Below are 27,150 nucleotides of genomic sequence, written 5' to 3' on the forward strand. Positions count from 1 at the left end.
GCTGGAACTTCTGGTGCTCTGATCCTAGTTTAGATACCACTTCCTGTGGAATCTTTCTGACCCTCCCACCCACAGCAACCTCCACAGAGGGTACACATCTGTCCCCCGCAGGGGCACTGTCCACAGGCTCAGAGGGGTGTAACCCAGCAGTTCCTGGCCTGACTGTGGTGCTAGCTCAGGCCACATGGGGGCAGCAGGGGTCACCGAGGACACCGCAGCACTTGGGGGTGGGGTCTTCCAGCCTAGTGCCACCTCTGGGCTGAGACCTGTCAGGTCCAACTGGAACTTCCAAAGTTCTGAGCTGTTGCAGCATCACAGCTAGGCCTTCCCCAAGCCCAGGTGTGCTGGATGGCTGGGAAAGAGGCCGAGTAGGCGTCAGGACTCCCTGAGCACCAAGCCTGGAGAGGGGCTGCCCTGTCCACAGTTAAGTCAGGGACCTGGGCCCATGGGGTCCCTCTGATGTTGGAAGGGGGTGGTCCTGGCATTGCTCTCCTCACCTCACTGGGGGGAAAATGTATAGCTCCATGGCCATCTGGGGGCAGGACTGGTACAACCAACATCCCTTCTCCCTTTACAGTGGGCAGCCACACAGGTGTGTTAAACAGCTTTAATCTCGTCATTGCGGCTTCTCGGCACAGTAAGAAATATTGCACATGATCAACATGTTTTGTTCTAGGGATGGGGACAAGGGTAGGGGAATCACCTTCTTAGAAAGTACAACCCAAGTTGGGAGGGCAGGGGGGTGGGGAGAGAAACCTCCCCATGCCTGTGGCAAAGTGCAGGAGCCCCCACCCCCAAACTAACCTGAGTCCAGCCCCTCTGGGGGAAAAAGGGGTGCATGAACTCCCCCCTACTCCACAGACGCCTCCCTGTGGCCCAAGGCCCTCATTACCCTCCGCTTGCAGCCCTCACGCGAGCCATTTTGCATAAAGTACAAGTGAAAAGGTCTGAAGGTAACACACTCCAGGTTATGTACAGGGGCTCGGTGGAGGGAGACTGTGCCCCTGCTTCCTCTCAGCTGTCCCCCATCACAGGGAGGGGGCTGTGGGGGGACAGGGATAGACAAGAGCAGGCTCATTCCGTCCCAAAATCGAAAGGACGAAATGGCTTTATTGGGGAGGGGGTAACCATCCTGCCCCCCCAATTCCTGCCACCTATATACTATCCATGTCCTGAGGGGGGTACTGTGGGTCCTGGGATCTCAGGGCCCCTCACCTGCCTGTGGCAGCTGTGGAGGGACCAGGGGGCGGTGGGGAGGGCTGGGGGGCCCCCTCCCAGCCAGGCTGTCCGGGCCCTGGCTCTGGGGGTGGAGGCAATGGTGGGGCAGCTGGGGCTGTGCCAGAGTCCGAGCCAGGTGAGGTGGGGTCAGGGCCCCCAGCAGGGCTGGGAGTGAGGACAGGGCCGGAAGTGGAGCCAGTGGGGGGCGGTCCAGGGAGGGGCGCCTCGGCTCCCGGGGGCTGCTCCGTGGGAGTGGCCGCCTGCATAATCTTCTGCCGCACCTCACGGATCTTCAACTGCAGACAGACCTTGGAGGGGAAGATGTCTGCGTAGCGGGCCTGGAAGGCTGCCGTGGCCTGGGCTGGGGACAGAAGGACGGTGGAGGGTGGGGAAGGCAGGGTGAGATGGGCAGGCAGGTCCTGTCCAAGTGCCCCCCAAGACTCTAAGACATGCTTACCTGATGGAAAGAAGCCGTGGTCCTGGAAGAGCTGCATGACCAGGGCCCGGCGCTGGTCCAGGGTGCGCCGCAGTGACGAGTATGGCACCTTCTCGTATTCCAGCTCCCCGAGGACATCCTCGGCTTCTGTACCTGGGAGCAATGCAGGGAACACGGTCAAGGCTACTGCAGAAGCCTGGCCACCCCACTCCCACACCAGTGTCTGAGAGTCCACCCAGCCCTCACTGAATTCTATTTCACAGCAGGGTTCCAAAAGGGAACCCACCCAAGGTCATGTGGTGGCAGTGTGGGGGCCTGTTGGACTCTAGAATCCATCCTTGACCTGCTGTCCCTTTCTCTCAGCAACACCCACCCCACCTCTCCCATCTCTAACCCTGTTCCCAAGACACGCCCCCCTTGCAGGCCCTGGGTCCCCCACAGCCCCACCCGCCAAGGCACCGGCACCTGTGCGGTCAAAGGTGAAGATGTCCCCCTCGCACTTGGCACTCTTGGGGGTGTTGGGCTCTGAGCTGCAGCTGGAGCGTCTCCTCATCTTGCGTTTGGGCGAGGTGGGGTCCTCAGGGGCCGAGTCCAGGTCTGGCGAAACAAGCAGGCTCAGAGGTGGCCCCAGTCTGTCCCCAGCCTACCCCAGGGGTCCCAAGTTTGCCTACCAGTGGAGTTCTTCCTTTTCTTGCGGTAGGAGCCAAGGATGGCCCGGGGCGAGGTGGCCAGAGACTGCAGGGTGGGCGAGGGCAGAACCTCCTCCGGCCGAAACTCAGGCAGCTCTGCAAAGCGCTCTTCAAAGTCTACCTCAGACAGGACCCTGCTGGAGAGCGGGCAGGGTCACCACCCCTGCCCAGCCTGTAGCCACCCTCTCTGCCACCAACCCCCCAGGCTGTGCCACAGCTCCCAGCCCATGCTCACTTGTCCACAGAGTCAAAGGTCTTCTTCAGGGGCGGGGGCCGCACCTTCACTTTCTTGCCAGTACTAGCCGCCTCCTTGCGCTCAGGAGTGTCCCCGGCTGCCCTGCCACTACTGCCCTCACTGCTGCTGCTGCTGCTACCAGGGGCTGGGGCTGGAGCTGGGGCTGGGCTGGGAGGAGTGGGAGGCTCCCCACGGCTCTCCAGGCCCAGCCCAGGGACGCGCCAATCTGAAGATGAGCTGGGAAATTTGCTGGCCTGGGGTGGGGATGGCAAGGAGATGGAGGAACTGAGTTCAGACTTGCTGGGGCCAAACCCAGAAACAGAGATGGATGTGGACTGCCCCAGACAGAGCCTTGGAGATGGCCCAGTCACACAAACAGGAGGGACGGGTCACAGTTTGGACAGGCGTATAGGGAAGGGCAGGACAGAAAAACAGGCAGTGGGCCAAGGAGTAGAGCCCAGCAGCAGCAGGAGCCCCCAGGCCTGCCAGGCACTCACCATGGTCTCAGGGGCCTTGGTGCTGGTCCGCTCCTCAGCAGACAAGGGTGGCGGGGGGCTGCTCCGGGCAGTGGGAGCCCACGTCTCTGGGGGAGGTGGAGGGGCTGGCGTTGTAGGCTGCCCCTCAAGCTCGGACTCAGGGGCAGCAGTCTCACGGGCTGTGCCAGGCTCCGAGGACTGCCGGGGTGCAGAGCCAGGCCGCCCAGGGGCACCTGCCTCAAAGGAGCCCACAGGAATGTTGGCAATGGCTGCCTTCACTTTCTGGGGGGCCTTGGGGGTTGGCCGCTGGGCCTTGGGGGCCACTAAGCTGTAGGTCATGGAGCCTGCTGGTGGGGAGAAGAACATTTGCTGAGCCAGGCCTGACTGGAGCCCATTCACTGGGTCCCCCAACTCACCCCACCCTGAGTTGGCCCAACACCCACCTGTGGCACTAGGGTAAGGGCTGGTAGGGGCCGGGGTGGCAGTGGCAGTGGCAGGGGCCGGTGGGCCCTTGGGCAGGATCGTAGCAGCAGGAGGGGTGGTGCTGGTGGCCACAGTGTAGACCAGGCCTGGAGGGGCCTGGGATGGCTGGGCCAGGGGTGCTGAGGATGTGGGTGCGGGACTGCCAGGGTAAAACGCTGTGATGACAGGAGCTCCTGGGGCTGCGCAGGTAGGAGGCAGCTGGGGGCTGGGCACAGGTGACACACCCACCTGGCCAGGAGCCAGCAGCGGGGCCTGGCCTATGGAAAAGGAAACAGGAGAGGCAAGAGCCCAAGTTAGGACCTGGGCTGCCTCAGCCCCACCCTGGGTCCCTAGCACTGCCTGCCAGGCTGCCCCTCACCTGAAAGCAGGGGCTGCACGAAGGCAGGGCCGCTGGGCCCCAGCGAGGTGAAGCCTAGGGCTACCGAGCTTGTGGGCCCATACGATGTGACTGTTCCAGCCTGGCTGGATGCAGAGCTGGTGCCCAAAGGCAGCGTGTGCCCACCTGCTGACTGCACATAGGTGATTCTGCCACAGGGAGAGGAAAGGGGGAAGAGTGAGGCACGCCAGCTCTACCCACCCCGGTTCCTGGGCTGTCCTCCAGGTGAGGGCTCAGCTGCTATTACCTGGTAGAAGAGGGCAGCAGGACCTTCTGAGGCTGTGAGGTGGGCCCGGGGAGCGTGGCTGGGCTGAGGGGTGGCACCAGGCCGCTGGGCGTGCTCACAGGCACCGGAGTCAGCTGGATGATCTATGGGCAAGGGCACCCACAGGCTACAGTGAGCGGAAGACCCAGAGAGGGGCAGGGGGGACCAAGAACTTGGAGGATGGATCTCAGTTAAGACAAGTAGCAGAAAACTTGGGATTGGAACAAAGTGAAAAAAGTCAGCAAAAGGTGGTAGACACACAGAAGGAACAAGGTTGCAGGCACTGAAGCCAGACTTGAGCTGCACAGAGATGCTGAAGGGAAGATGGCAAGAGAGTCCCACAGACAAGCAAAAAGCAGGAAAAAGGAAGAGAAACCAAAGGAAAGGGAGACAGAAATCATGGACACCAATAGCCAGGAGAGGAATGAGGGACAGATGGGGCCACAGGGAGGGTGGACTTCCTTACCTTGCTGGGTGGCTGGGCGCCATTCTGCACAGGTACTGAGAAGGGTGGGCTCACCAGGGGCAGTGGCTGGCTGGCCCCACCACCCCGAACTGACATGCTAGGCGTGGCCAGGGGCACTAGTACCTTCCCAGGCAGCAGCTGGGCTGAGCCACCTGGGGGCGGGGCCTGCACAGGAGAAACCGACTGGGCTGCAAGAGGTGAGAGAGGAGGTTACAAAGGAGTGGAACAGGCCTGTGTCCCGCTCCTTGCGCTGCCCAGCCCAGGCCTCACCTTTGGGGGGTGGGGCAGAAGGTACGGACTGCAAGATAGGGATGCCAGGAGTGGGTGCAGTGGCAGCCAGGACTTTGCCGTTGGTAGAGGTGCCAGGCGGCAAGGTGAAACGGATGCTGGTGGTAGGTGCAGGGCCAGGAGCCGCTGCCTTGGTCCCAGGGGCTGGTGCTGAGGCAGGCGCCACTTGAAGCTGCTGGGGCAGCGTGGGCAGGATATACTGCACCTGGGTGATTCCCCCAGCCTTGCCCAGGGCACCTGGCTGTAGAATACCCAGGGGCACTGGCCCATTGGGGCCACTTCCAGCACCTGCTCCTGAGCCCGCAGTGGCCCCACTACCAGGGGCACCCTGGGCAATGAACTGGACAGCGGAGGGCGCCGGGGCACCATAGCCCGGGGTGCCCACCAGCAGGTTGGTGACAGTGGCAGGAGCCTTCCCCACAGTGCCCAGTAGGGGCCCAGCCACCAAATGTGGGGCTGGTGAAGTGGCTGCTGCCGACTTCTTGTCCGAATATACTAAGCTGACGCCCAGCGGGGAGCCCCCAGGTGCCCGGGACCCAGTGCCCGTTTCAGTCCTGGCACCTGCTGTGTCATTTGGAGACGCTTCTGCCCGGCCAGAGGTGGGGAAGGGCTTGGAGGCGATGGGCACAGGAGTGCTGCTGACAGGCCGCACCACGTTGGTGACCATGGTGGCGGCCGGACGGCACATGGGGGCTGCTGGGGCCCCATAGGCCAGCGATGGGGCTGGAGCTGAGGGTATGCGGCCTCCGCTGCCCTCCCGTTCGTCCTTGTTTGGAGACAGGACCAGTGTCTGCAGGACACTACCTCCCCCACCAGGAGGCGCTGCAATAACTGAGGGGCCCGGTGGCTCCAGGCCTCCCACACTTTCAGGTCTTTTACGCCGGAAGGTGGTAGGATCTGTTGGAAGGAAGCGGGTGGACTTGGAAGGTGTCACTGGGCCCCCTGACCCAGGGAGTGGGGGCCGTAGTGGGCCTGCTGTGCTGCCTTGACCTGACTCCTGGGCCTTGAAGGTCCCTGAGCCCACTGAGAAGGAGGTGGAGGCTGAGGAAGAGGCAGGCGAGGAGGAGGAGGAAGATGGGGTGGGCCCGTAGCCTTTGCCGAAGGCTGCCGATGGATCTGGGGGCCCTGGGGGCTCAGGGTCCAGTGACGGACGGCAGTGGGTGAAGGAGGAACGGATCACAGGCGAGAAAACCTTCCGGCCAAAGCTCTGGGTGGAAGAGACACGACCGAGTCAGTGAGCCTGGATACCCACATCCTGCTTGCCCCGTCCCGCCAGCAGCCAAGCCAGCCAAAAGTCATCCAGGCTGTGACCCAATACTCCATGGGGCAAGTAGTTCGCCCTCTCCAGGCCTTTCTCTCTCTCTGTCAACAAACACAGAACAGATCTTCCCCCCTCCTGAAGCTGAGTGGGACCACAGCGCCAAGTCCCAAGCCCTCACCTTGCTGCCCTCTGGGTCCTCCCCAGAGCTGTCTCCGCTCTCACTGTCGGTCACCCGCTCCTTGCACTTGAGGTCAATGTCAGTGGTGCCAAAGCCATCATCAGCTAAGGGAGCAGAGTGAAGAGCATTGGCAAAGGGGTCAAGTGCAGGTCTGGAGAACAGTCTGGATGCCAGGCTTTGGCTTCAGCTCTGCCCCAAGCCCGCAGTAAGTGTTGTCCAAGAAGGCTATTCCTCAGCCCGGGATGTGCCCACCTGCCTGAGGATGTGGGTAACAGCACCTAACACTGCGTGTGCCCAATGGCCTCGCCATGCCTGGGTCCTCCTGGTTTCCTGTCTGGCCAGGGGCTTCCTTCCCAAAGGCAGGGCTGGGCTTACTCAGTAAGGCCTGAACTGAACATGCCTGAGATCATACGCAAATGCGAAAGGATAGACAGGGGCCTGAGAACCTGGATCCAATCTCTGCCCACCCTCCAAACCTGGGCAGGAGTCTGGGCCCTGCAACTGCTCACCAATGACATCATCATCCCCTTCCTCCTCACAGATGACCATGCGTTCCTCATCACTGGTCATGTCCTCACTGGCCGCACGCTGGGAACGGGAGGCTCGGGTGGGCAACAACGGAGGCCGCCCACTGGCCGTCAGGGCACCTCCCTCCCCAGGAGCTGTGAAGGGGGCTGGAGCCCCATACTGGGTAGAAGGCTTCGGGCCAGAGTACGACGCAGGGCCAGACACCATCTGCAGGACAGGTACAGGGAGAGTTTAGCCAGGGCTGTCACCTTGGGAAGCCCTCCCTGCCTGTCTCCCCCACCCCCATGTCCTGCACCCCAGACCTGAGTCAATTCTTGTAGTGCCTGGCTGTCTACATCTCCGCCATCCAAGCTGTGGACCCCACTGTGGGAAAAGGCTCGAGGGCGGGCTGAGCCAGGGCCCCCGACTGTGTGCAGACGGTCTGCCCCACAGGAGCTGCTCCCCGGAGCCTTGGGGTCTGAGCTCAAAAGGGTCTGGGCAGCCACAGACAGGAGCTCCGAAGACACTGTAGAGTGAAAAAGGAAAAATGCTACAGTCACGCAGCCTGTCATCTGCACCTGGATTGGCCAAAACACCCACAGGTATTTCTAGGTACTGGGCAGAATCAAGTTGGAATTCCTGGGCCACCCAGCAAAGACATGCCACCTATCAGTCCAGCATCTCCTTCCCAATGGTTCCTCCCCCTGGGACTGTAAGGAGCAAGCCCACTGCTCCCCAGGAGGCAGCCCTTCTGACATTAAGAATGCCTAGAGACAGGTTTGTATGGCATTAGCCAGCTAATAACCACTAACCCGTCTGAGCCTCAGTTCCCACATCACATCCCCACCCCGAGTGGTGGACCAACCCACAAGATCGCTCCAGAAAAGCGCCTCAGCACAGTGCTGGGCACACGCGCCACCCTCAGTCAATAGAAACACCAATGAGGAACTGCCAACTGTGGTCTTTGGAGCCAACCAAGCTGGGCTTTAACTGCTGGCTCTGCCAGTTACTAGTTTTCTGTGACTTCAAGCAAGCGATTTTGCCTCTCTGAGTCTGTTTATTCTCTGGAAAATGGGGTCTGAAAACGCAGTGTGGTTTTAAATTCCAGGGATTATAGTCTCCTTGATGCCTGCTACATAGTAAATGCTCAGTAAGGGGCAGTTGGTAATGAGATTGAGAATTTTATTTCTCTGGACCTCCCTGGATCCTTCACATGAGACAAGTGCCAGTTCCTTTGTGGATAAGGGTCCTCAAAAGAAAACGACAGGGCAGAAAGAATCTTCTGGGGTAGGGGGTGAGCAAGGAAGGGGGTCGCCGGCAGCTCTCAGGGAGAGAGATGGCAAGGCAGCAGAGCCAAAGAGCTAACCTCCAGGGGCAGCAGCGGTGCCCGTCTCCGACATGCTCCGCTCCCGGGTCTCCTTGTGGCCTCCCGCCAGCCCCAGGCTTGTGGGCTTGGCCTCTGAGCTAGACTTCTTCCGGTCCTTGTTGCACCACTTCCAGTCGGGGTGAGCCTTAAAGTGGGCCTCTTTCACCTGGCAGGGGGCAGGGGGACCCTTTTACTCACCCCCTTGCCAGGAAAAGCTGGGGAGGGGCCAAGAGGAGGAGGTGTTACCTGGAAGGCCAGGTCGTGGTACTTCTGCTTCTCCTTGGGCCCCAGGGCATACCACCACTCGCCCAGGATCTTACTGACGGTCCGGTTGTCCTGGTTGGGGTGACGCTGGTGGACCAGGGCCCGGTGCCGCTTGCTGAAGATCATGAAGGCATTCATGGGCCGCCGGATATGGTCCTTCTCCCGCTACAGCAGACACAGGCCCAAGTGGGACACTTAGGATTGGGGAGACAGTCTTGTGGTCACAGGGTGAGCTGGGGACAGGTGGGGATGAGGCACCTTGTTGGGGCTGCGTCCATCCTTCTCTGAAGATGAGTCTCGTTCCTTGGGCAGGGCACTGAGGGACTGGGTCCGGCGTTTCCCAGGCGGCAGAGGCAACTGGATCTCAGGAGACATGATAGAGAGGAAGCTGTGGAGGGAGTGGCAGGGACAGTGAGGGCCATGTCTCTGGCGATCCCACCCCCCAGTCCCAAGCCTCAGAGCACTCACGCATCGTCATGGTCACTCTCTGTCTCGCTGTCCAGCCGGGGCTCTCCTGGAGGGCCAGGGGCCTCCTCCTCAGTGGTGGGAGGGGGGCCTTTTCCAGGTTCCACCCCTCCCAAAGCATGGGGGGGTCCAGGTCCTGGGCTCTCAGGGCATGTGGCTCCAGGGGGCCGCCCAGGATCAGCATTTCCAGTCCCGCCTGGTAGCTGCTCGTGAGCAACAGCCGCTGACTCAGCAGGTTCTGAGGGCAGAAAGGCAGATCAGAGGGCTCTCGGGCCACCTCAGCCCTGTCCCCATGGCTTCCCACAGCCCCCGACCCCTCACCTTTGCTCTGGTTGGAGGCCACTGGGTGGCTGGCAGGTTGCTGGGCCTCACTTGGCTGCACAGAGGGGTCAGGCTGGCTGGGGGCCAGGAAGGGGACTAAGGAGTGCCAGGGGAACACGGCCACAGAGCGAGGTTCCACGTTTGTCCACACTGTGGGAAGGAGCCAGCTGAGCTGAGCAGCAGGAAAGCTTGGCCTTGACCCCCAAGCCAAGCTTTTTCCTACCCTGGATCAGGTGGCTCCACTCCTCCTTTACACCCCTTTCCCCTAACCCTGAGCCTCTTGGGCTTGTGCATGCGACATCACTTGGGAAAAACTCCTTCCTGAAAGGTTTCTAGGTTTATAAAAAAGAAAACAGAAGCAGGGAAGGGAAAGAGTGCTCTCGCCCCACTCCCTCCCCCACCTCCACCAGCCCTGCCACCAGAGACCAGGCCAGAGGAACGAATGGCTCCTGTCACAAATCAGGCCATGTTCAACTGCCATCCCACAGTCCCAAGGCCCTAAGACTTCAGCAAACCTGGGGACCCTCCCTTCCCCAGCCATGCCATGTTCCCAGCACCCATGCTGCCATCTGACATAACCCCTCACCTCGGCTTCACACTCCCTTTCTTTCCTGAGGCAGATGGCCTGGTCTCCCCTCCCCTCCTCCCTCCATTACCCACAGGCTGGGGTCTTAGGTCTTTCTTCCTGCCTCCTTCTGCTTACCAGAGGCCACAAGAACCCAGACCTGCCCTTTCTGGGCTGGGCACAGGTGTCGCCAGCATCTCTCACCTTAACCCCAAAGAGAATGACTGCCCATGAAGAGGCCTCCTAGCCTCCCTCCCTCTCAAGCCCTGAGCATATCTTTAGGGTTTGGTCCAGCCCCCAAGCCCAGAGAGGAGGGTGTGGTAAACTCCAAAGAAAAGGCAGAGACAATGGGAGAGAACTGTTACAAGTCTCTACCCAGGGAAGGCAAAAGTGCCAGGTGTTTCCTCGAGGATATGCACAAGAAGGCACTTCCCTCACCAGGTGCTGGTCCCAGAGGTCCCACCTTTAGCCCCAGGAGCTGGGTGGCTGGCTGGACTCCTGGGGCGGGCCACGGCTAACAGTGGGCTTCCCGCTCACTGCCAGCTCCCTGGGGGAAGTGGAACCAGTAGAGGAGGCCCCTGCTAGGGGAAGATGATGAAAAGAGAAGGGAGGAGGGAAACGCCCTAGCCCTGGTCTCCATCATTCCAGGCCTCCCCCTGCTCCAGACTCCTCTGACCTGGGGTTCCCCCCATGCCTTCAGAAGCTTGGAGGAGAGAAGCCCTCTGTGAGGCACTGGCCTCCAGACCTCAATCTGCAAAGGACTGACAAGAGAAAAAGCAGACGTTAAGGCAACCAGAGAGAACTAAGGAGGCCAGCACTGGAGGGGACTCAAGACACTATGATGACCCTCTCCTACACCTGGGGTCCTGGGGACACAAATCCCATAACAGTCCCCAGGGACCTGGATCTGTCCCTCTCTTCACAAAGATCTTTCTCATCAGGGCCTCCTCCTCATCTGCTGGGAAGGAAAGAGGCCCAGCAGACAATGGGGAAACAGTCCTTTGGTCCTGTCCCTCCTGAATTCCTCCCCAGTGCACCACCCTCCAGGATCTTGGGTCTCTCTCCCAGAGCTCACCACAAACACCCCAGCCCAACAACTGGTTTCAGTTCACTCAGAAGAAACAGTGCTCTCACTCAATTCCCAAGCCCTGTCCCACCCCACTTGCTACTCAATAGCAGCCCCTTCCCTCTGCCTAGTCCACACCTAGGGCCAATAGGTCTCAGGCTGCACGGATTCTAATCCATACCCCAAGCCAGTTACTCTGCACCGTTCACGTCCAACGACAATGGACCTCTTTCACCCCACCACCTAAATACCAGGACTAGCCCAGCTACTCCCCACACCCATCACTCCGCTACACTCCCACCTGCCGTCACTAACCACTTGAACTGCGGTCACTAACCACTACAGCAGAGATCTAACTTTCCCATCACCTCTTCACTCTGCCTCTACCATTCTCCCACTATACCCCCATCACCGTTACTCCACATTTAACACCCCGACAGCTTGACCCCTGCAGTCCCAGAGCCCAGGCACTACTGACCGAACATGCCGAGGCCACGGGAGGCCGCGCCGGACGCGGGCACCAGGGGCCTGTGGGCTGAGTACATGGTCCGGCGCGGGGGGTACCGGCCGGGGCTCGCGCCTCCTCACCGGCCGCCGCCGCTCCGCCCGCCGCCGGTTCCTCGACCGCCGCCGCCGCTCGGGCCCGGGGGGAGCTGGAGGCCGTCGCCGCATGCCCCCCCCGCCGCCCCCCTCCGGCTGCCCCACACGGGGGGTCTTTGCCGGGCGCGCCTGCGCACAGCGCCGCCTGCCTCCCGCCGCCCGGGGGGCGGGGGAGGTCAGAGAGCACCGGCCCCGCCCCGCCCCCCGGCGCGCGCGGGGGCCGTCACGGGGCGCGCGGCACGGGGGCCATCGGCGCCGCCCCCTCCTTCTCCCTCCTCCCGCGCCGAGCCGGGCGGGCGGGGCAGGTGGGGCGGGGCGCGGCGCGCGTGCGCGGGGGCGGCCCCCTCCCTTCCCCGCTCTTTGGCTCGCTTGCTCCCTCCCTCCCTCGCAGCTCCGGTGGGTAACGGCTCTGGCCCCGCGCGCCCCGGCTGCCGGCGCCGCCGCCCCGCTTTCCTGGGCCCCGGGCCCGCGGCTCAGCGCCGGGTCGAACGCCGGCCCCGGGCGAACAGACGGACCAGCGTGCGTGCGTCCGTGCGCTCCGAGCGAGACCCGCGCCGAACCACCGCCGCCTCCCCGCCCCGCCACTACTACGCGCTCCCCTCCCCCCGCCGCGCCTCCCCCCGCCCTTTCCCCGCTTCCCCCGCGGCCTTCCGCGCAAGCCCGGCCCCCCGCGCGCGAGCCCATTGGCTGCCGCCGCCGCGCGCGGGTCAGTCCCCGCCGCGCCCACCCCCATTGGCCGCCCCGGGGGAACGTCAGTCATATGCAAATAAGGGCAGGGCGGGGCAGGCTCCGGTTGGCCCCTAGCCGGCCCGGGCGGGACCGCGGGAGGAGGGAGGCAGGGCGAGCGCACTGCAGTAAAGGCGCCGAGCCAGGGGGGCGGCGGTTCAAGGCGCCGCGGTGCGGAGGCCCCGGGGTTGTGTGTAGTGCCGTGTGTCCAGTAGGCGCGAGGAACACGCTCACACGCGGCTCAGCCCGCGTGGGCGAGCAAGGCCCCGCAGGGCAGACGAACTGCACGTAGGGTTGGGAGTCATCCGTGAGCCCTCAAACCAACTCTCACACCAGCGCGCGCGCGCGCGCGCACACACACACACACACACACACACACATACACACCCCTCATAGACAAGACTTTCCTGCCACACCCATTATTTCATACACACCCCACGATCACATGTACCTTTGGTCTTGTATTCACTATCACACACGATGTCACAAACCTTGAATACCTGCTCACATATATGTCCTACCTCCCACACTCACAGTCCATCGCTCCACACCCACCATCATACACTCATTCTCACCCATCTTCCCATGAACCATTTCATGCATGCCTTGTCATACATGTGTCACCAACGCATATCCTCATCACACATTCACTGGCCCACATGAATCATGCAAAAACATACAACATATCAAACAATGATCCTGCACACCTCTTCACAGTCCATCACACACACCCAATATCCCTCCCACACAACCACACATACTCTTTATTCTTCACACACTCTCACATGGCCTTCCTGGCACTCCCATCCCCAATACAGGTTAACTCTCATAGACATCATCAGAGTGTCCCCACAAACTATACAAACTTACCCTGCTGAGCACTAACTACCTCAGTACCCTGGCCCTTCAGGTGTGCAGAAGGTCATGGCCATTCATCGTTATTCAGCTACTCTGCCTAACAGTCAGCAGCCACCCAGGACCCTCTACCTCACAGTGTAAGGCACGGGACCATAGAACACCACTATGGGCTGGCCCTACCACCCTAGGCTGGGAGCCACTATTTCCAGAAAAGGGTGAGGCAGAAGGAAACTAACATTGAGGCTGCAGTGCTGGGAGCTCATATGTATTACCTTGTTCACTGAATCCTCACAGCCACGAGGGAGGAACACTATTATGCCCATTGTTCAGATGAGAAAATGAGGCTCAGAGAAATTGAATTGTGCAAGATCACGCAGCCAAACATAACAGCCCAGTGCTCCAACTCAAGTGCTCTTCCCACTACTGAAAATTTAAACTCTGGGTAGACACAGGCAGACTCCCAAACAGAGGTCCAGGAATATGGTTAGACAATGATACAGAGAGACTGGTTAACTACAGAAAGGTCAGAGGGCACACACAGAGACACAGGCAAGGGTCTGAGGCCCAAGAGGCAGAAATGCAGAGGCTTTGGATCACCCAAGGGGTACCCTGGGGCCACACCCAGTAGAGGCAAAGGCCTGGGGTCACACCTGGGCAGGTAAAGGTTGTAGAGGCTCAGTTGGACCAAGCCAGGGCTCCCACACAGGTGGGGTCAGACACAGGAGCAGACAAACCCTTATCTCAGCCTGCCCCACCCACTAACAGAGGGGAAGGCATGGAAAAGGGGCAAAAACCGGGTAACCTGAGCAGAGGGGAAGGGGAGGTCTGCAGCCTTCTGACCTCCAGAGACTGCAGGGCCAGACACTTGGCTATGAGCCTGGAGGGGCCACCAGAGGGACTATTAAGTGACTGCCCCCTCCTCCGTATGCAGCCCCAGACTCAGACCCTCCATTACCTCACTGCCCCAGGGACTGCAATGTGAGGCAGAAATCAAGGCTGAAATCAATGTGGCTGCTATCTCCCCACCGCTGCCCCCTCCTCTTCCCACCGGTGAGTCACCTATTGGCAAGTTAACCCCTTCCCCACTGCAGTGCAGCCCAGGGACAGAGTTCTGAGGAACCGTGCCCCATGTTCCCCCACTTCTGTTGGGTGAGAAAAAGCTAGGCCTGGCATAGCAGAGAAAGCAGGCCCCACACATCTGGGAGGGTTACACATCTGGTAGAAGACACAGTGCCCACATAGGAGGGTTGGGAAGAGGCCCCTTACAGGGGAGGGTACAGCCAAGTGGGGGCCCAGCTTGGCAGGGAGGGGCCGGAATCCGGGCAGGAAGGGCCCCTCTGCCCTGGGCACTGGGCCAGCCCTATACTTAGCTTCCATTGTTTGGAGTGGAGGAACCCTGGGTGGGGGTGATTAGGAGTGGAGAAGAGGGAGCAGGTCCTATATGTACACAGCTCCATCTCTCCAGCCATCCCAACCTAACTGGGGCCTCTCTAGTTGAAAAATGCTGAGGTTCCCCAAACCAGGGCCCCAGCCCAATCTGAGAGGGGGTGCAACACCATCCTTCACTCAAGGCAGGTACTAAGCAGAACTATAGTGCAGCCACCCCCTGTACCACTCCATAACCAACTCCACAAAAGGTTTGGCCCTAAAAAGTCCCCACAGCACCACCTCACCACAGCCTGGGGTCAGGGAGCCCAGACGGAGACACCAACTGCCACCCAGGGCGGCACAGGCCGAGGCCTGCCCAGAGGCCTGGGGCAAACAGCCAGGGATGCTGACAGACTGAGGGACAGTCAGACACGCTCGGAACTCACGGCCCGTTTATTGAGCCCGGAGGGCACCCCGCCCCCGCCTCCCAAGGCTCACCACTTTGTCCAGGACACCACCTAGGCTCACCACCCCGATGTCCCCAGATCCCCTCACCCGCTCCCTACATAGACACCCACCCACCCACCCACTCCGGGCGGCATCGGCTAGGGCCAGGGTTGCCTGGGGAACGAGCCCAGGATTGGGCTGGTGCGGCTCGGGAGGGATGGGGGCCTAAAAATAGCGCCAGGGTGAGTCAGTGCGAGTGGGGCTGGGGTAGGCAAGGGGACCAAGAGGGAAAGAGAGGCAAGCGAGAGGTGTGGGGGAGGGTCTCCAGGGATTGGGAGATGGGCGGGATAGGATGGAGCTCGGGATGTGGGTTTGGGGGTGGGAAAAGGCGGGGGGCGGGGGGGGGGGGGAAGCAGTATACACAGGCGCCAGGCTGGGAAGGCTGGTGGGCGCGGGCTGAGGGAGGCGCCACAGCCCGGGCGGAGGAGGGGGCGCCGCCCTGCGTTCTCCTCCCCTCCCGCGCTTACGAGATTTTCCACTCGCCGCCTGGCCCTCCGCCAGCCCCCGACGGGCCCCACAAAGCCGCTTTGTGCTGGGAGGGCGGGCAGGCACCCGGCCGGCCTGACACCCACGCGGGCCGCGGCGGGGAGCGGGCCAGCTGGCACCCGAACTGTCTGCGGGAGGGGGGACCCCACCCAGCTCCAGGGCACAGCCACGCAGGGGTTAATGGTGCACAGACGGGGGAGCGGGTCTCCACCAATCGGCACCGGCGGGCGTGACGATAGCCAATAAGAAGGACCGAGGCCCGACGCTGGGGGCCTACCCCTGGGGCGCGGGAACCTGCGCCCCACGGCGTCGGCGGGGGCTGGGCGCGGCCCTCAAGGGGTGCCCGTCCAGATTTACAAAGCCCTCGGTCCGCTGTTTTCCCGCTACTCAGACGGGTGTAGGATCTTGCAGTCAGTCGGGAGGTAGCACGGTTGGACTATGAACTCAGGTCTGCCTGGCTTCACAACCAGCTTTTCCGCCGACATGGAGATGAGGGTTCCCTGGCCTAGGCCCCGGTGGGAAGCGGGAACAGGGGACGGGGTGCGGGCGGAGGAGGCGGCGCGGCGGGCTACGGTCCAGCCGCCTGCGGTGCAGCCGCTGCCGCCGGTGGTAATGGGAGCCAGACGCCGTCGCAGCCGCTAATGCGCCTCCCTCCCGGCCACTAATGGAGCCATTAATGCCGGGGCGCCGGGCGCTCTGTGCCGCCGCGCCCCCTACCCCCGCCGCTGCGCATGCGCGCACCAGCCGCCCCGCCGCACGCCACCGCCAGGAGGCAGCCTGACCCCTCGCAACGCCTATGCAGTGGGCTCTTCCACGAAGTCTCCAAGATTCACTCCTGCTACCTCCCAAACGCCTCCCCCCAAGTCGTCGTCTCCTTCCCAACCTAGGCCTTCTTCCTTTCCAGGGCAGTCCCCGGGGATCTTGGACACCCAGATCCAACCTTTTCCCTCCCCTGCTCTAAACCCCTTCTTGGTTCTTCATGGGAAGGCATTCAACCCTGGCCTGGCTGGACCTGTCCTTCTTGGCACCCTTCTGCCAAACCTAGGCTCTAGTGTCAGCTTCAGCCTCAACTAGCCACTCAGAGGTTATGCACTTTCACCCTTCTGGCCTTTGCTCCCGTGGCCGCCGCGGCCTGGATCGCCGTTCCCTTTCTTTCACTACCCTGAAACCTACTCATTCCTCCTGCTTCAATTTAAATGTCACCTTCACTGAGAAGCCTTCCTTAACCTCCCTCATCACCCCACATTGAGCCACAGCGTTGTCTCTGTCCTGTGGCTTCCCCAGACTCTGTACCTCCCTCTGTCGTCCTTGCCTGTGCCTGCAGCCACATCTGCCTTCCCCACCCACTTACCCCAGGACTTCATCCTGGGTCTGGTGAAGGGATGAGAAGGGACTTCTGGTGGTAGAGATGGAGTTCACTGAGACAAAACGGAAATTCTGGTGGGCAGAATCTGGATTTGGGAAATCAGGAGACTCTCAGCCCCTCTTTGGGCGTGTTTCCCCACCTGCCCAAGAATAGTTGGTGGGCACTGCCTGGTCTCTGAGGTCCTACACATTGGTATGGATCATATGCCGGGCTCAGTTAAATGGAGCTGGCACCAAATTTGTCTCCTGAAAGGTGGGGAGGGGGATGTAGGGTGATCTGGGTCATGCCCTCTAGCAGGTGGGTGGGCACAGGAGCTGTTCTACTGCTCTCCCACAGCCGGATCTCCTAGTTGGACCTGCACAACCCCCGCCTTCCTGCCTATCTTGGGAACAGGTGCTTGGATGTGGATTGGTCTGCAGATGGCTCCTGACACCTCTCAGCAGTGTTCAGGGACACCAGTAGGCAGTTCATTTGTCAAGGAGCAAGAGAGGGCTCCCAGGCCTGGACAACCTCCCAACACTCCCCAAGAAGGGAGTAGAGGACCTGGTGCTTAAGGAACAGAGCACCTGATGTGCACAGGGTGGGCAGGAAGTCTGTCTAAAGAGTGGGAAGAGGGGGGCCAGGGGAAAGGCCAAAGCTGGCCCAGAGACAAAGAATCCCAAGACAGGGCCAAACCAGAAGGAGTGTGGGATGAAAGCTCAGACAACGACTGTCTAGGGAAAAACCAACTGAGGAAGGTCCAGAAAGCCAGACTCACAGAGAGTCAGACAGAAGTCCAAAGAGAGAGTCGGAGAGCCCCAAAAATGAAAACCTAGACAGAGACAGACGTAGGAACCCATGGGAGAGACAGGTAGACATACAGTGGCTCAAAGAGAGGTAGATGGGCAGACAGGCCCAAGAGAAGGGGCACTGCCTGTCAATACAGGGAAGCCAGGCGAACACTGGGAGCTGGAATGGAAGCCGTGCCAGGAATGAGACTGAGACATCTGGCCTCCTGGGCTGGGGCTGCAGGCCGTGGGGCGGCTTCCTCTCCTGGGGAGCAGGCGGGAAGAGTCAGAGGGAGGTGGCAATGGCAGCTGGCTGGCCTGGCCATGCACAGAATGTGGAGAATGCCATCCGCCTGCCCCGGCACGTCCCCCAGCGGAAGCAAATGCCTGGTGGGGGGGCAGGAGCAGGCAGCCTGCCCTGGGCCACCCCCTCACACCTGCTACCCTGAGCAAGAGTCAGGCCCTGGTATGGACAGGCAGAAGGGTCCAGGACTACACCTTCACTTTGCCACCAGGTACCATCTGCCCTATCTAGGCCTCAGAGAAAGAAGGCCCCAAGGTGCCTACCTCCCAAGGGTTTAGGGAGGCCTTTGGGAAAAGAACAAAAGGGCCTGCTGGCTGGGAACCTGAGGGCAACCTGGATACCTCAGCATGGGTGTTGTCAGGGAGGCGCGGCTCAGAACCGCCAGGACAGGCACTGGACAAGTTCTGACGACCAGGCAGCCTCCAGCAAGGGGCCTCCCTTCACTGAACCTCAGATCTCCCCTTGACAACAGGGCTGGGAATTCCTCCTTCACAGCATCGGGTGGATCTGATGAGATGGCCCCACGCCTGAGGCTGGGCAGATGGCAGATGCTCAATAAAGAGTGATTACTATTATTATTTTTTTAAATCATTATTGAGAGTCCTTAAGAGCTTGGGCTCTGGAGCCAGACAACCTGGGTTCAAATCCTACCTCTTCCTTATCCTAGCTGGGTGAGCTTGGGCAAGTCACTGAACCTCTTGGGCTGCAGTTTCCTCCTCTGTCTGCTGGAAATAATAAGCATGCTGACCTCCTGAGAGGTTGTGAGGAGGATTCAGTGAGTAAATAGTCAGCACTTACTGAGCAGTGAGCCAGGCACACGCATGGGTGGTGCTCAGTAAATTATTATTACTGTAAGTTCTGGTAGTGAGAGTCCTGTGATCTGGAAATTGGGAGACCTGTTTCAAGGTGCAATCCTGCCCGTCCCTGGCTGGGTGGCTCTTGTTCTGACAGGGCCTCATTTTTCCTCATCTGGAAAATGGGCTTACCCCAGTAGGCCTCAGGCTACCTGCATCAGTGCCATTCCCTCCCCATAGGGCAGCAGTCAGGGTCATGTGAGATGACGCTATGTATGAGGGCAATCTCTGGGGCTGTAGGCTTGTGGAGGGTGGGGGGTGAGGGGGTGGTCAGAGTCCTGTTTCAGTTTCTTTATCTGCCTAAGGACAAAAATCCCTGCTGTGTCCACTTCTTTGGAATTTTGCTCATAACTACAGTAACAAATGTAAAAACTGTTAGGGGTGGGGCTAAAATAGCTCACAACCTCAGTATATGAATATGAGGGGCAAGCGGAGCCCCTGTGTCCCTGTGCCCTGGCTCTGGACTGGAGCTGCGTGAGGGCAGTGTCTGGACTCCTTCCTACATTGGCCTCTGCCCCAGCCCGAGCCATAGCAGCTCTTTCCTCCCTTGTCTCCCTGCCTCTAGTATAACTGTGGTCAGATTGGCTCAAAACCTTCCATGGCTCCCTAGTGTCCTCAGGATCAAGATCACAGATCTCATAAGGGCCCTCTATGATATGACCCTCGCTCACTAACACAGTCGCACATTCCATCACTCACCCACCATCTACAGCCCTTGTCTCTGCAGATTCACCTTCCTTCAAATACTTGCTTTCGCCTCAAGGCCTTTGCATAAACTCTTCCCTCTGCCTAAAGGTTCTCCTGTTGGCCTTGCCAGGCTCCCTTCTGCACACCCTTTAGGACTCACTTCGAGGCCCTTGGCCCCTTCTCCAAGAAGCCCTCCCTGACTTCCCACAGCCTCATGATCTTCCCCCATCACAACCCTGACCACTCTGGGCAGCCACTGTTTGGGAACAGGTCTGTCTATGCCAAGGACCGTGAGCCTTGGGAGGTGTCCTCAGCACCAACCAGCACAGGGCCAGGCACAGAAAGGGCCCTCAGTCAACAGTAGATGAACAAATAAGTAAGTAAGAAAAAGATGCTAAGGAAGAGGCCAGTGACGGGTCTGTCACCCTCCCTGAGAGTTGCTCTGACAAGGCCCAGCCTGCCTGGGACCCTGGCTCTCCAGCACCATCTCAGAAATGCCCCTCTCCCCGCCCCTGGCCTCAGCCCTCCAGCCACACTACACTGGCTTTCCACAGCTGTGCTCCTTACAGCCTTGGAGCTACCTTCTCATTGGCCTCCAAGAGGCCCTTCCATGCCATGGTTGCTCGTTCTAACTCATCCTTCAACTCTTGGCCTACACGCCCTGTCCTGAGGGCAGCCAGACTAGATTCACACCTGGACTGAAACCAGGGCACAGCGCCCAGCACACCCCCAGCTCTCTTCCAGGGCACTGACTGCCACCTGTGATGTTTACTGGGTCCATGGTGAAGACGAGGACTCCAGTCCTGGTCCTGACACCTCCCGGCAGAAGAACCTCTGAAAGCCTCAGTCTCCCATCTATAAACAGCACTATGGCCTAGCCTCCCTGGGTCTGAAGGCTGGCTCTAGGATTGACTAGCCACGTGACCCTGGGCAAGTTACTAACCTGACCTCGTTTTCCTCTGAAGGAGCATAATCATAGCACCCACCTGTTAGGGCTATTGTGGCGCCTAAAGGTGCTAATAGTTGAAAAGCGTTTAGAGCAGGGCCCGTATGTTTTGAGTGCTGCATCATGGGGTGGGTGTTAGGGTTCGGCAAGATAACCCACATGCAGCGCTTATCGTAGGGACGCCCCTGCCAGCCTCCAGATATGGGAGCTGTCATCACGATTATCCTCTGTAACCCCAACAGCACGACTCAGGAGTGGTTCCATGACTGACGAACCCATCCAGAGTGCATTCCCAACAGGAGGCCTCTGGAAACACCGCTCGGAGCCTCCCAAAACACTCCCTTGCCTGACATGTGAATTCCCACTTGAACATCTGTGCAGAGAGGAGACCAGATTCCCCTTGAGCTCCCATCTTGAGAGCCAGTTATCAAGAGGCCCTGTTCAAAATGAGCCCTCGCGCAGCTCATCCACCCTCCCCTCTTACCTGTCCCAGGCCGGCCCATGATGACTTCCTTCTTGGGGGCAGGATGGCTGGTGTAGCTGCTGGGCACCAGGACGGGCAACAGGGCAGCGGGTGAGGGGTGGAAGGCCACTGGCTGGAAGGGCGAGGAAGCCAGGCCAAATGTGGGCATCGGCTGGGCCACAGCACTCGGCGCGGCCGGAGGCACGGTGATGGGCACGGGAGCCGGCAGAGGTGGGGGCAGGCCTGGCTTCCCACTGGACACCCCGGGGGGCACTGGGGTCTCTCGGCAGCCCCGTCCAGGTCCTGAGGCCCGCACCTCCCCGGCAGTGCCAACCTCCCCAGGAAATTTAGAAGGCAGTGGCACATCGGGATTGCGGACAATGACAGGCGAGTCCCGCTGCACAGCAGGCACCCTGCGCACGGAGGGCCCAGGATCCGAGGTCAGGCCAGCAGGTGGGGGCAACAGCAGCAACGGTGAGGGCTGGCGGGAGCGAGAGAAGGGCACAGCAGGTGACACTGCTCGGAAGCCAGCCGGTGTGGAGGGTGTAGGTGTGTGGGACACCGAGTCCACACCAGAGTCTAGGCTGTCGTTCTTGGGAAAGTCTGGGGCAGCTGCTCCGCCCCCTGCACCAGTGGCTCCCAGTGCCCCTGGGTGAGGCAGCAGCTCTGTCTTGCGCCGCCCAGGGCTGATGGGCACGGTGAAGGTCAGGTTGGTCTGGAAGGTGGGTAGGATGCCAGAAGAATGGCGTTCTCGGGGGCCAGGCGGCGGCGGGTGGGGACCTAGGTCTGGTGGCGTCAGCACGCCTGCCTTAGGGGTGCTGGCGCTCAGGTGGCGACTGCGAACAGCAGTGCGTTGGATGACCGGTGAGGCATTAATGGGGCTGAAGTTGGCGGGACGGAAGCCGAAGAGCGGTGAGGGTGAGGGTGATGGCGCGGGTGAGAAGGGAGACTGTGTGGAGACCGGGGAGAAGGAGGGCGTGCCTGAGCGGGAGCTGCCCAGGGACACCAGCATCACGGCCGCCTCACACTCGTCAAACTCAAAGCGTGACAAGTCAGCAGGGGCCACCAGGCGTGGGCGGGAGTCTCCGCGAGCTGCCACACTGCTGGCCTCGCTGTCCCTCGAGGTCTCATCACCCCAGTCGAACTCGGTGCTGCCCTCACGGGCTGCCACGCCTGCCGGCCGCCCGGCCCCACCCGGGCCACTATCTGCCAGTCCCTCCATCTCCTTGGTTCGCATGGACAGGTGGCGTGAGCAGTAGCCCCGCCTCTGCGACTCTTTCATGCAGCCGTCTCGGGAGCACAGCCTCCGCCACTGCTTGCCGTTGAATTTCTTGCGGATCCCGTTGGGTGTGCAGACCACGTCACCCTTCTTGTACTTCTGCTGGGCGGCTGTGAGAGGTGTGCGGGCACGGGCAGCTGGTGCAGCCCCCTTCTCCAGAGAGGCCACACTGCTGCTACGGCTGCCGCCCTGGCTCCCCTCCTGGCAGGGCGAGGGCTGCTCACCAGGGCGGCCTGGGCCTGCGAAGGCTGGGGACTTGGGTGGTGGTGACAGGAGCTGAGGCGGGGGCAGTGGGAGCAGGGCCGGGGTGCCCAGGGCTGGCGGGTGCTTCTCCTCGCCCTCGTCGCAAGCCCCCAGGTTGCCACCAAAGCTGATCTTGGAGACCTCAGCATCCTCAGGCTGCTTGGGGTCCAGGGCAGCTGGGCAGGGTGGCAGGGTGGCCCCTGGCTTAGCCTGCTCCTCCTCGGGGCCCGTGGGGGGCTTCCTCAGCAGGGCCTCAGGTTCCCATGGGGGCCGCAGCAGGCGCAGGCTGGAGCGGGCCACCCACACGGCCTCCTCCGGCTCACGGTGTGGCAGCTGCGGAGGCTGTGGGAGGGTGGCTGGTGGGCCGGGCTGGGAGCCGAGGCCAGGGCTGAGGCGCACTTTGTAGGCGGCTGGCTTGGTGGCCACCTCCACCACCACACCCTCACGGTAGGCAGCCACACCAGGCTCCACACAGGTACAGACGGCCGTGCCCACCACCAGTGCACCTGGTGGCGGCGTGGCATCCAAAACCACATCCACGCCACCACCAGGTGACCCCTCGTAGAAAGTCAGGGCCCGGTCTCCAGGGAACTGCACGCCCAAGTCCTGGCTTCGGCGCACCTGGCGCACCACAGCCGGCAGGAAGAGGCCATCCCCACGCCGCGCCAGCACCCTCTGGGACCGCAGCTGCCGCAGGTCATAGCCACCACTGGTGCCACCTGGGGGCCAGGGGCCTGGCCCACAAGGTTCGGCCGGCTCATCCTCCAGGTCAGCTGAGTGCTCACTGGCTGTGTCAGTGGAGGAGGAGCGGGTGGAGGTGGGTGGCCGCGGAGGAACCCCCAGGGCGCCAGCTTCCTCGGGGGTCCGCGCCCGCTCTTCAGGGGCCGTAGCTGCCCCCCCACTGCCACTGCCGGCCCCATGCTCCTCCACGTACTTCTTCTTGGGCGCGCGTGACTTGAAGGTGGCTGTCTTTCGGCTGAGTGGGGGCTCCCAGCGGCCTGCCTCCCCCTCTGCCTTGGGGTCTTCAGCTGGGCCTGGAGCCGGGTCATCGGGGCGCAGCTCCAGGGAGACCCCCTCTTCCCCGGGGCCCCTCTCGGCCTCTTCCTCCTCACCCTCCTCAGCCTCTTCTGGGCCGGGCTGCTGCTGTACCTCGTCATCCTCCTCCTCTGGCTGGTCGTCCTCCCCAACCCCTCGCCGCCTCAGGGCCTTGGCCCTGGTAGCTGGGGGGGACTTGCCTCCGCTGCCAGGACCTGAGAGGCCAGCACACGCCTTCTTCATTGGCTTCATCTTTTGTCCACCTGCAGGGTGGGAGGGCACACGGGGGTCACTGGGCACAACTCAGGAATCCCCCAAACCAGCATCCCCCAAGACTTCCCACTCACTGAGGCCCCCCGCCTCAATTCCATGATCCCCGAGGCTTCCTTCCTGGCTGTCCTAACGCATAGTGTGCCCCTGGCTAGCACCCAGACACAGAGTGGCACCCATGTCCCCTGAGCTATTCACTCTGGCTCCTCAGGAACATTCACATACATCTGCTCCCTCTGCAGAGGACACAGCAGGCGTACACACACTCTGATTGCCCCAACGGGATGCAAGAAGCAGTAACGGTTCATGCCTATGTAGCACTCACTTTGTGCCACCCCTGGGCTAAACTTGCCTTTATTAACCCATTCCATCCTCACAACAGCCCTAAGAGGGCAAGAGCTACTAGCAGTCCCATTTCACACTTGAGGAAACCGAGGCACAGAAAGCTCAAGCAACTCATCCAAATTTGTCTAGTCCAAACTCGCTAGCTAGGAAACACAGAGCTAGGGTCTGAACCCAGGCAATCTGGCTGCAGAATCTGTGCTCCTGACCATCTCAGTGTGCACATGTCACGTGATCCAGAGAGCACGCTTCCTTGCACTGTCACCGTCCAGAGAGCACAAGAACACGCACTCACACACACACATATGCACAAGCACAGTCACAGAAAGGGACATGACTGGGCTGTGATGTGAGCCTCTCTCCACCTCCCCCACCCCACCCCTCTGAGCAGCCTGGCATGGCCAGGCATTGTGGGAAGGAGTGGGCAGCTGCGAGTCCCGAGGGACGGCCCTGCTCTGCACCCAGGGCCTGCCAGGTAGAGCCCTCTTCCCAGATCCTGGCAGGGAGCAGGCAGGGGCACGTCTGGGGCAAGGGCTCATACCCAGCGCTGCCACAGGGCAGTGCATGAGCGCACGCACGCGCATGCACACACACACACACACATACACACACAAGCACACACGTCATCACACAGTGGGACACAGAGCTACACCGCAGGGTTTCACTGTCCCACTGGATAGGAGCCTGCCCCTCCCCCCATAGCACCCAGCGTGATACCCACAAGCCCAGCCCCCCCTCTTCTGGCCTGCATGCATCCCCGCCCTGGCTGGCCTGGCTGGGCTAGCACTGGCAGGGCGGCTGAGGGTCCCTCTTACCCCCAAATATGCCCCCCGACTCCAGGTGGGGGCAAGTGGGAAAAGGTCAAAGAAAGCAGGACAAGCCCAGCAAGCCAACCTCACCCACTTCCTGAACAGTCATTACTGCCCGCCCCCTTTCAAGCTGCCCTGAGAAAAGAAAAGGGAAAAAACTTTACTCTGAAGTGACTAAGAGAACCTGAGAAGCTAAAAGGGAGCCTGGGGGGGTGAGGGGGGGGATCCAGGACCATAAACCAAACACAATCAGAGGCACCCATGATTCAAGTTTCAGGCTCCCACGGGACCCCTGACCTCATGCTCTCCTACTTGAGGCCTGCTGTTCTTGTGGACCCTGCAGTTCCAGGCTGCCCCTTCCCTGGGCCAATCCTAGGGTCCACATAGGCAGAGCCTGGAGGGCCCAGGGCGTCTCACACTGGGGCAGGCACCCAAGTGCCCAGGAGTTTGGGCAGCCGCCACCACCTTCTCCCCACTGACCCGCTGGGGCACCATCCTGGGGACTGAAATCCCGCCCCAGTCCTGCCCAAACACAGACCTCTGCATACCCTACCAGGGCCTACAACAGCACTGCCTGGCACCCCGGACCCTGCTGCCCAGCTCAGCTTCTCCACCCTAGAAGCCAAGCCTCTTTCTTTCCCCTGGGGCCTACTCTCTTCCTGTCCACTCCTCACTGGATAACTCCCACCCAAGGCCCTGTGGGCCCTCACCCCCCTCAGAATCTGAGCAGCAATTCCTGAAGCCCAGGCTGGCCCAGGCCGTGGTTCTTCAGGGTCTCGGGCCCTCTGCTCCCATCAGCCCTCCTGGCACCAGCTTCTCTGCTACTCTCTCTCCCATTCTGTCACCACCTCTGTCTCTGCCTTTCTCCTCACAGGCCCTAGGCCCCCTCCTCAGTCACCCCCTCCTTGTCATCCTCATCTATCTGTCACCTCTTCGTCCCAGTCACTCTCCTGTCAGCCATCTCTGGACCTGTCACCTTCTCTCCACATCACCTCTCCTTGTCACCCCCTCCAACTCTTTCCCCTCCCTCTCCCTATCACCCTGATCTAGTCCTGTCACCTCTCCATTCCTGTTACCCATTCTCTGCCCACCACCCTCTCCCCCTCACCCCTCTTCTGTCTCCCCTCCTCCCCACCACTTCCTCCACTCTGTCCCCGCTTCCCACCATCCCACCCACCTTTTTTCCCCTGTACCCCCTCCCCGTCCCTGCCACCTGTCCCCTCTCGGCCCCTAGCACCCCAAATTCCCCCAGCTGTGTCAGCCCTGGCCCCGTCCCTCACCTCGGGCTCGGCAGGGTTTCGGGGCGGGGGGCCGTGGCCCCGGCTCGGTCCGGTCCGGTCCCTCCCCGCCCCCCCTCCGGCTCTCCCTCTCGATTCTCCCTTTTTTTTTTACTCCAACACACAAAATGGTGAATGGACCTGCAACAGCTGGAGCAGCCAGCCAATCAGCGGCCACAACCCCGCTGACCGGCGCCGTCCTAAACCAATAGATATTCGCACCCTGGTCAGCTCCGCCTCTTGACGGCGAGCGACGCTCGCCACGACCAATCGCGCCCACCCGGCAGCGCTAGGGGGCGGGGCCAAAGTCCAAGACCTGCCTCCCTCTGGGACCGACACCAACCTGAGCCTACGACCGTCTGATCTGCCTAGGGCCCTGCCCCACAGCAAGTGATGGACATCAACACTGACCAATTGCAGGCAGTCTTCGTGCCGAATGACAAATACAGTACCCAGTCGCCTTGCACTCTAGGCCGGAACCCAGCCTCTGTGAGGGACAGTAGCCAATGAAATGCAAGAAGGAGGGGCTAATGGATGGGCTCTCCAATGAGCAGGCTTAGAAGGCGTTGCCTGAGCATTTGTTGACCGGCTAGTCGCAATTCCTGCTGGGAATGGTAGTCTTCTTACGTCTCCCGCCCATAGTCGACAGTACAAGGCAGACTACAACTCCCATGTGACAGAGGGCCTGGAGCACCAAAGAACCCCGGCGAAGAGAAAAAGTCGGGAAGGGCAGTTTCTCGTGAGTCTCACTGGACACCAGGAGCATCTTAGACCCAGGGCCCCGACTCACCCGGATTCCTAGCTCTGTCGTCGCTGGTGGCTCCTCTCAGCAGCGGCGGTAGCGGCACGAGAGGGAGGTGCTAGGAGCAGCCAACCTCCACCCGCGAGCCCCGCGGCCAATCAGCAGCGGCCGGGGCGGTGCAATGACCTCACCGGCTTCTACTCTCTTGCCCCTCCCCCACGTGGTTGTTGCTGCCGGTAGCCGGGAGTAGGGAAGTTTGGGGTGGTGGGGAGGGAAGGAGAGACAGTGATGTCACC

At 61.1% G+C, this 27,150-nt stretch overlaps 1 protein-coding gene across 9 annotated transcripts; it reads right to left on the minus strand.

Moving 5' to 3' along the window:
- Positions 1 to 593: 593 nt before the first annotated feature.
- On the minus strand, positions 594 to 27,051 carry CIC (capicua transcriptional repressor). 9 transcript variants are annotated; one of them, XM_074314238.2, is made up of 21 exons: positions 26,116 to 26,267; positions 20,879 to 23,677; positions 9,295 to 9,444; positions 8,977 to 9,211; positions 8,767 to 8,896; positions 8,491 to 8,673; positions 8,245 to 8,410; positions 7,202 to 7,404; positions 6,881 to 7,106; positions 6,372 to 6,475; positions 4,915 to 6,139; positions 4,645 to 4,832; positions 4,161 to 4,282; positions 3,896 to 4,062; positions 3,498 to 3,794; positions 3,076 to 3,398; positions 2,579 to 2,832; positions 2,326 to 2,477; positions 2,120 to 2,251; positions 1,676 to 1,807; positions 594 to 1,579 (listed from the first exon to the last, which is right to left on the minus strand). In XM_074314238.2, the coding sequence occupies exons 2-21, from the start codon at positions 23,664 to 23,666 to the stop codon at positions 1,212 to 1,214; spliced, it is 7,545 nt and encodes a 2,514-aa protein (XP_074170339.2). In that variant the 5' UTR covers positions 23,667 to 23,677; positions 26,116 to 26,267; the 3' UTR covers positions 594 to 1,211. The 9 variants fall into 9 exon arrangements, with proteins under 9 accessions (XP_074170339.2, XP_019569293.3, XP_019569294.3 ...); XM_019713734.3 differs by having other exon boundaries at positions 2,326 to 2,480; XM_019713735.3 differs by having other exon boundaries at positions 3,076 to 3,401.
- Positions 27,052 to 27,150: the final 99 nt, after the last annotated feature.

The sequence above is a fragment of the Rhinolophus sinicus genome, chromosome 8 (genome assembly GCF_057876585.1).
Source record: "Rhinolophus sinicus isolate RSI-liver-muscle chromosome 8, RSI-T2T, whole genome shotgun sequence".
In the NCBI taxonomy this organism is placed as follows: Eukaryota; Metazoa; Chordata; class Mammalia; order Chiroptera; family Rhinolophidae; genus Rhinolophus; species Rhinolophus sinicus.

Excerpts from the sequence above, each read along its gene's own strand:
- CIC (XM_019713731.3), bottom strand. The coding sequence starts at position 23,666 with ATGAAGCCAATGAAGAAGGCGTGTGCTGGCCTCTCAGGTCCTGGCAGC. Across the intron at positions 8,411-8,490 it reads ACCACGACCTGGCCTTCCAG|GTGAAAGAGGCCCACTTTAA; the intron begins GTAACACCTCCT and ends GCCCCCTGCCAG. Across the intron at positions 2,833-3,075 it reads CCAAGGCCCCTGAGACCATG|GCCAGCAAATTTCCCAGCTC; the intron begins GTGAGTGCCTGG and ends TCCCCACCCCAG.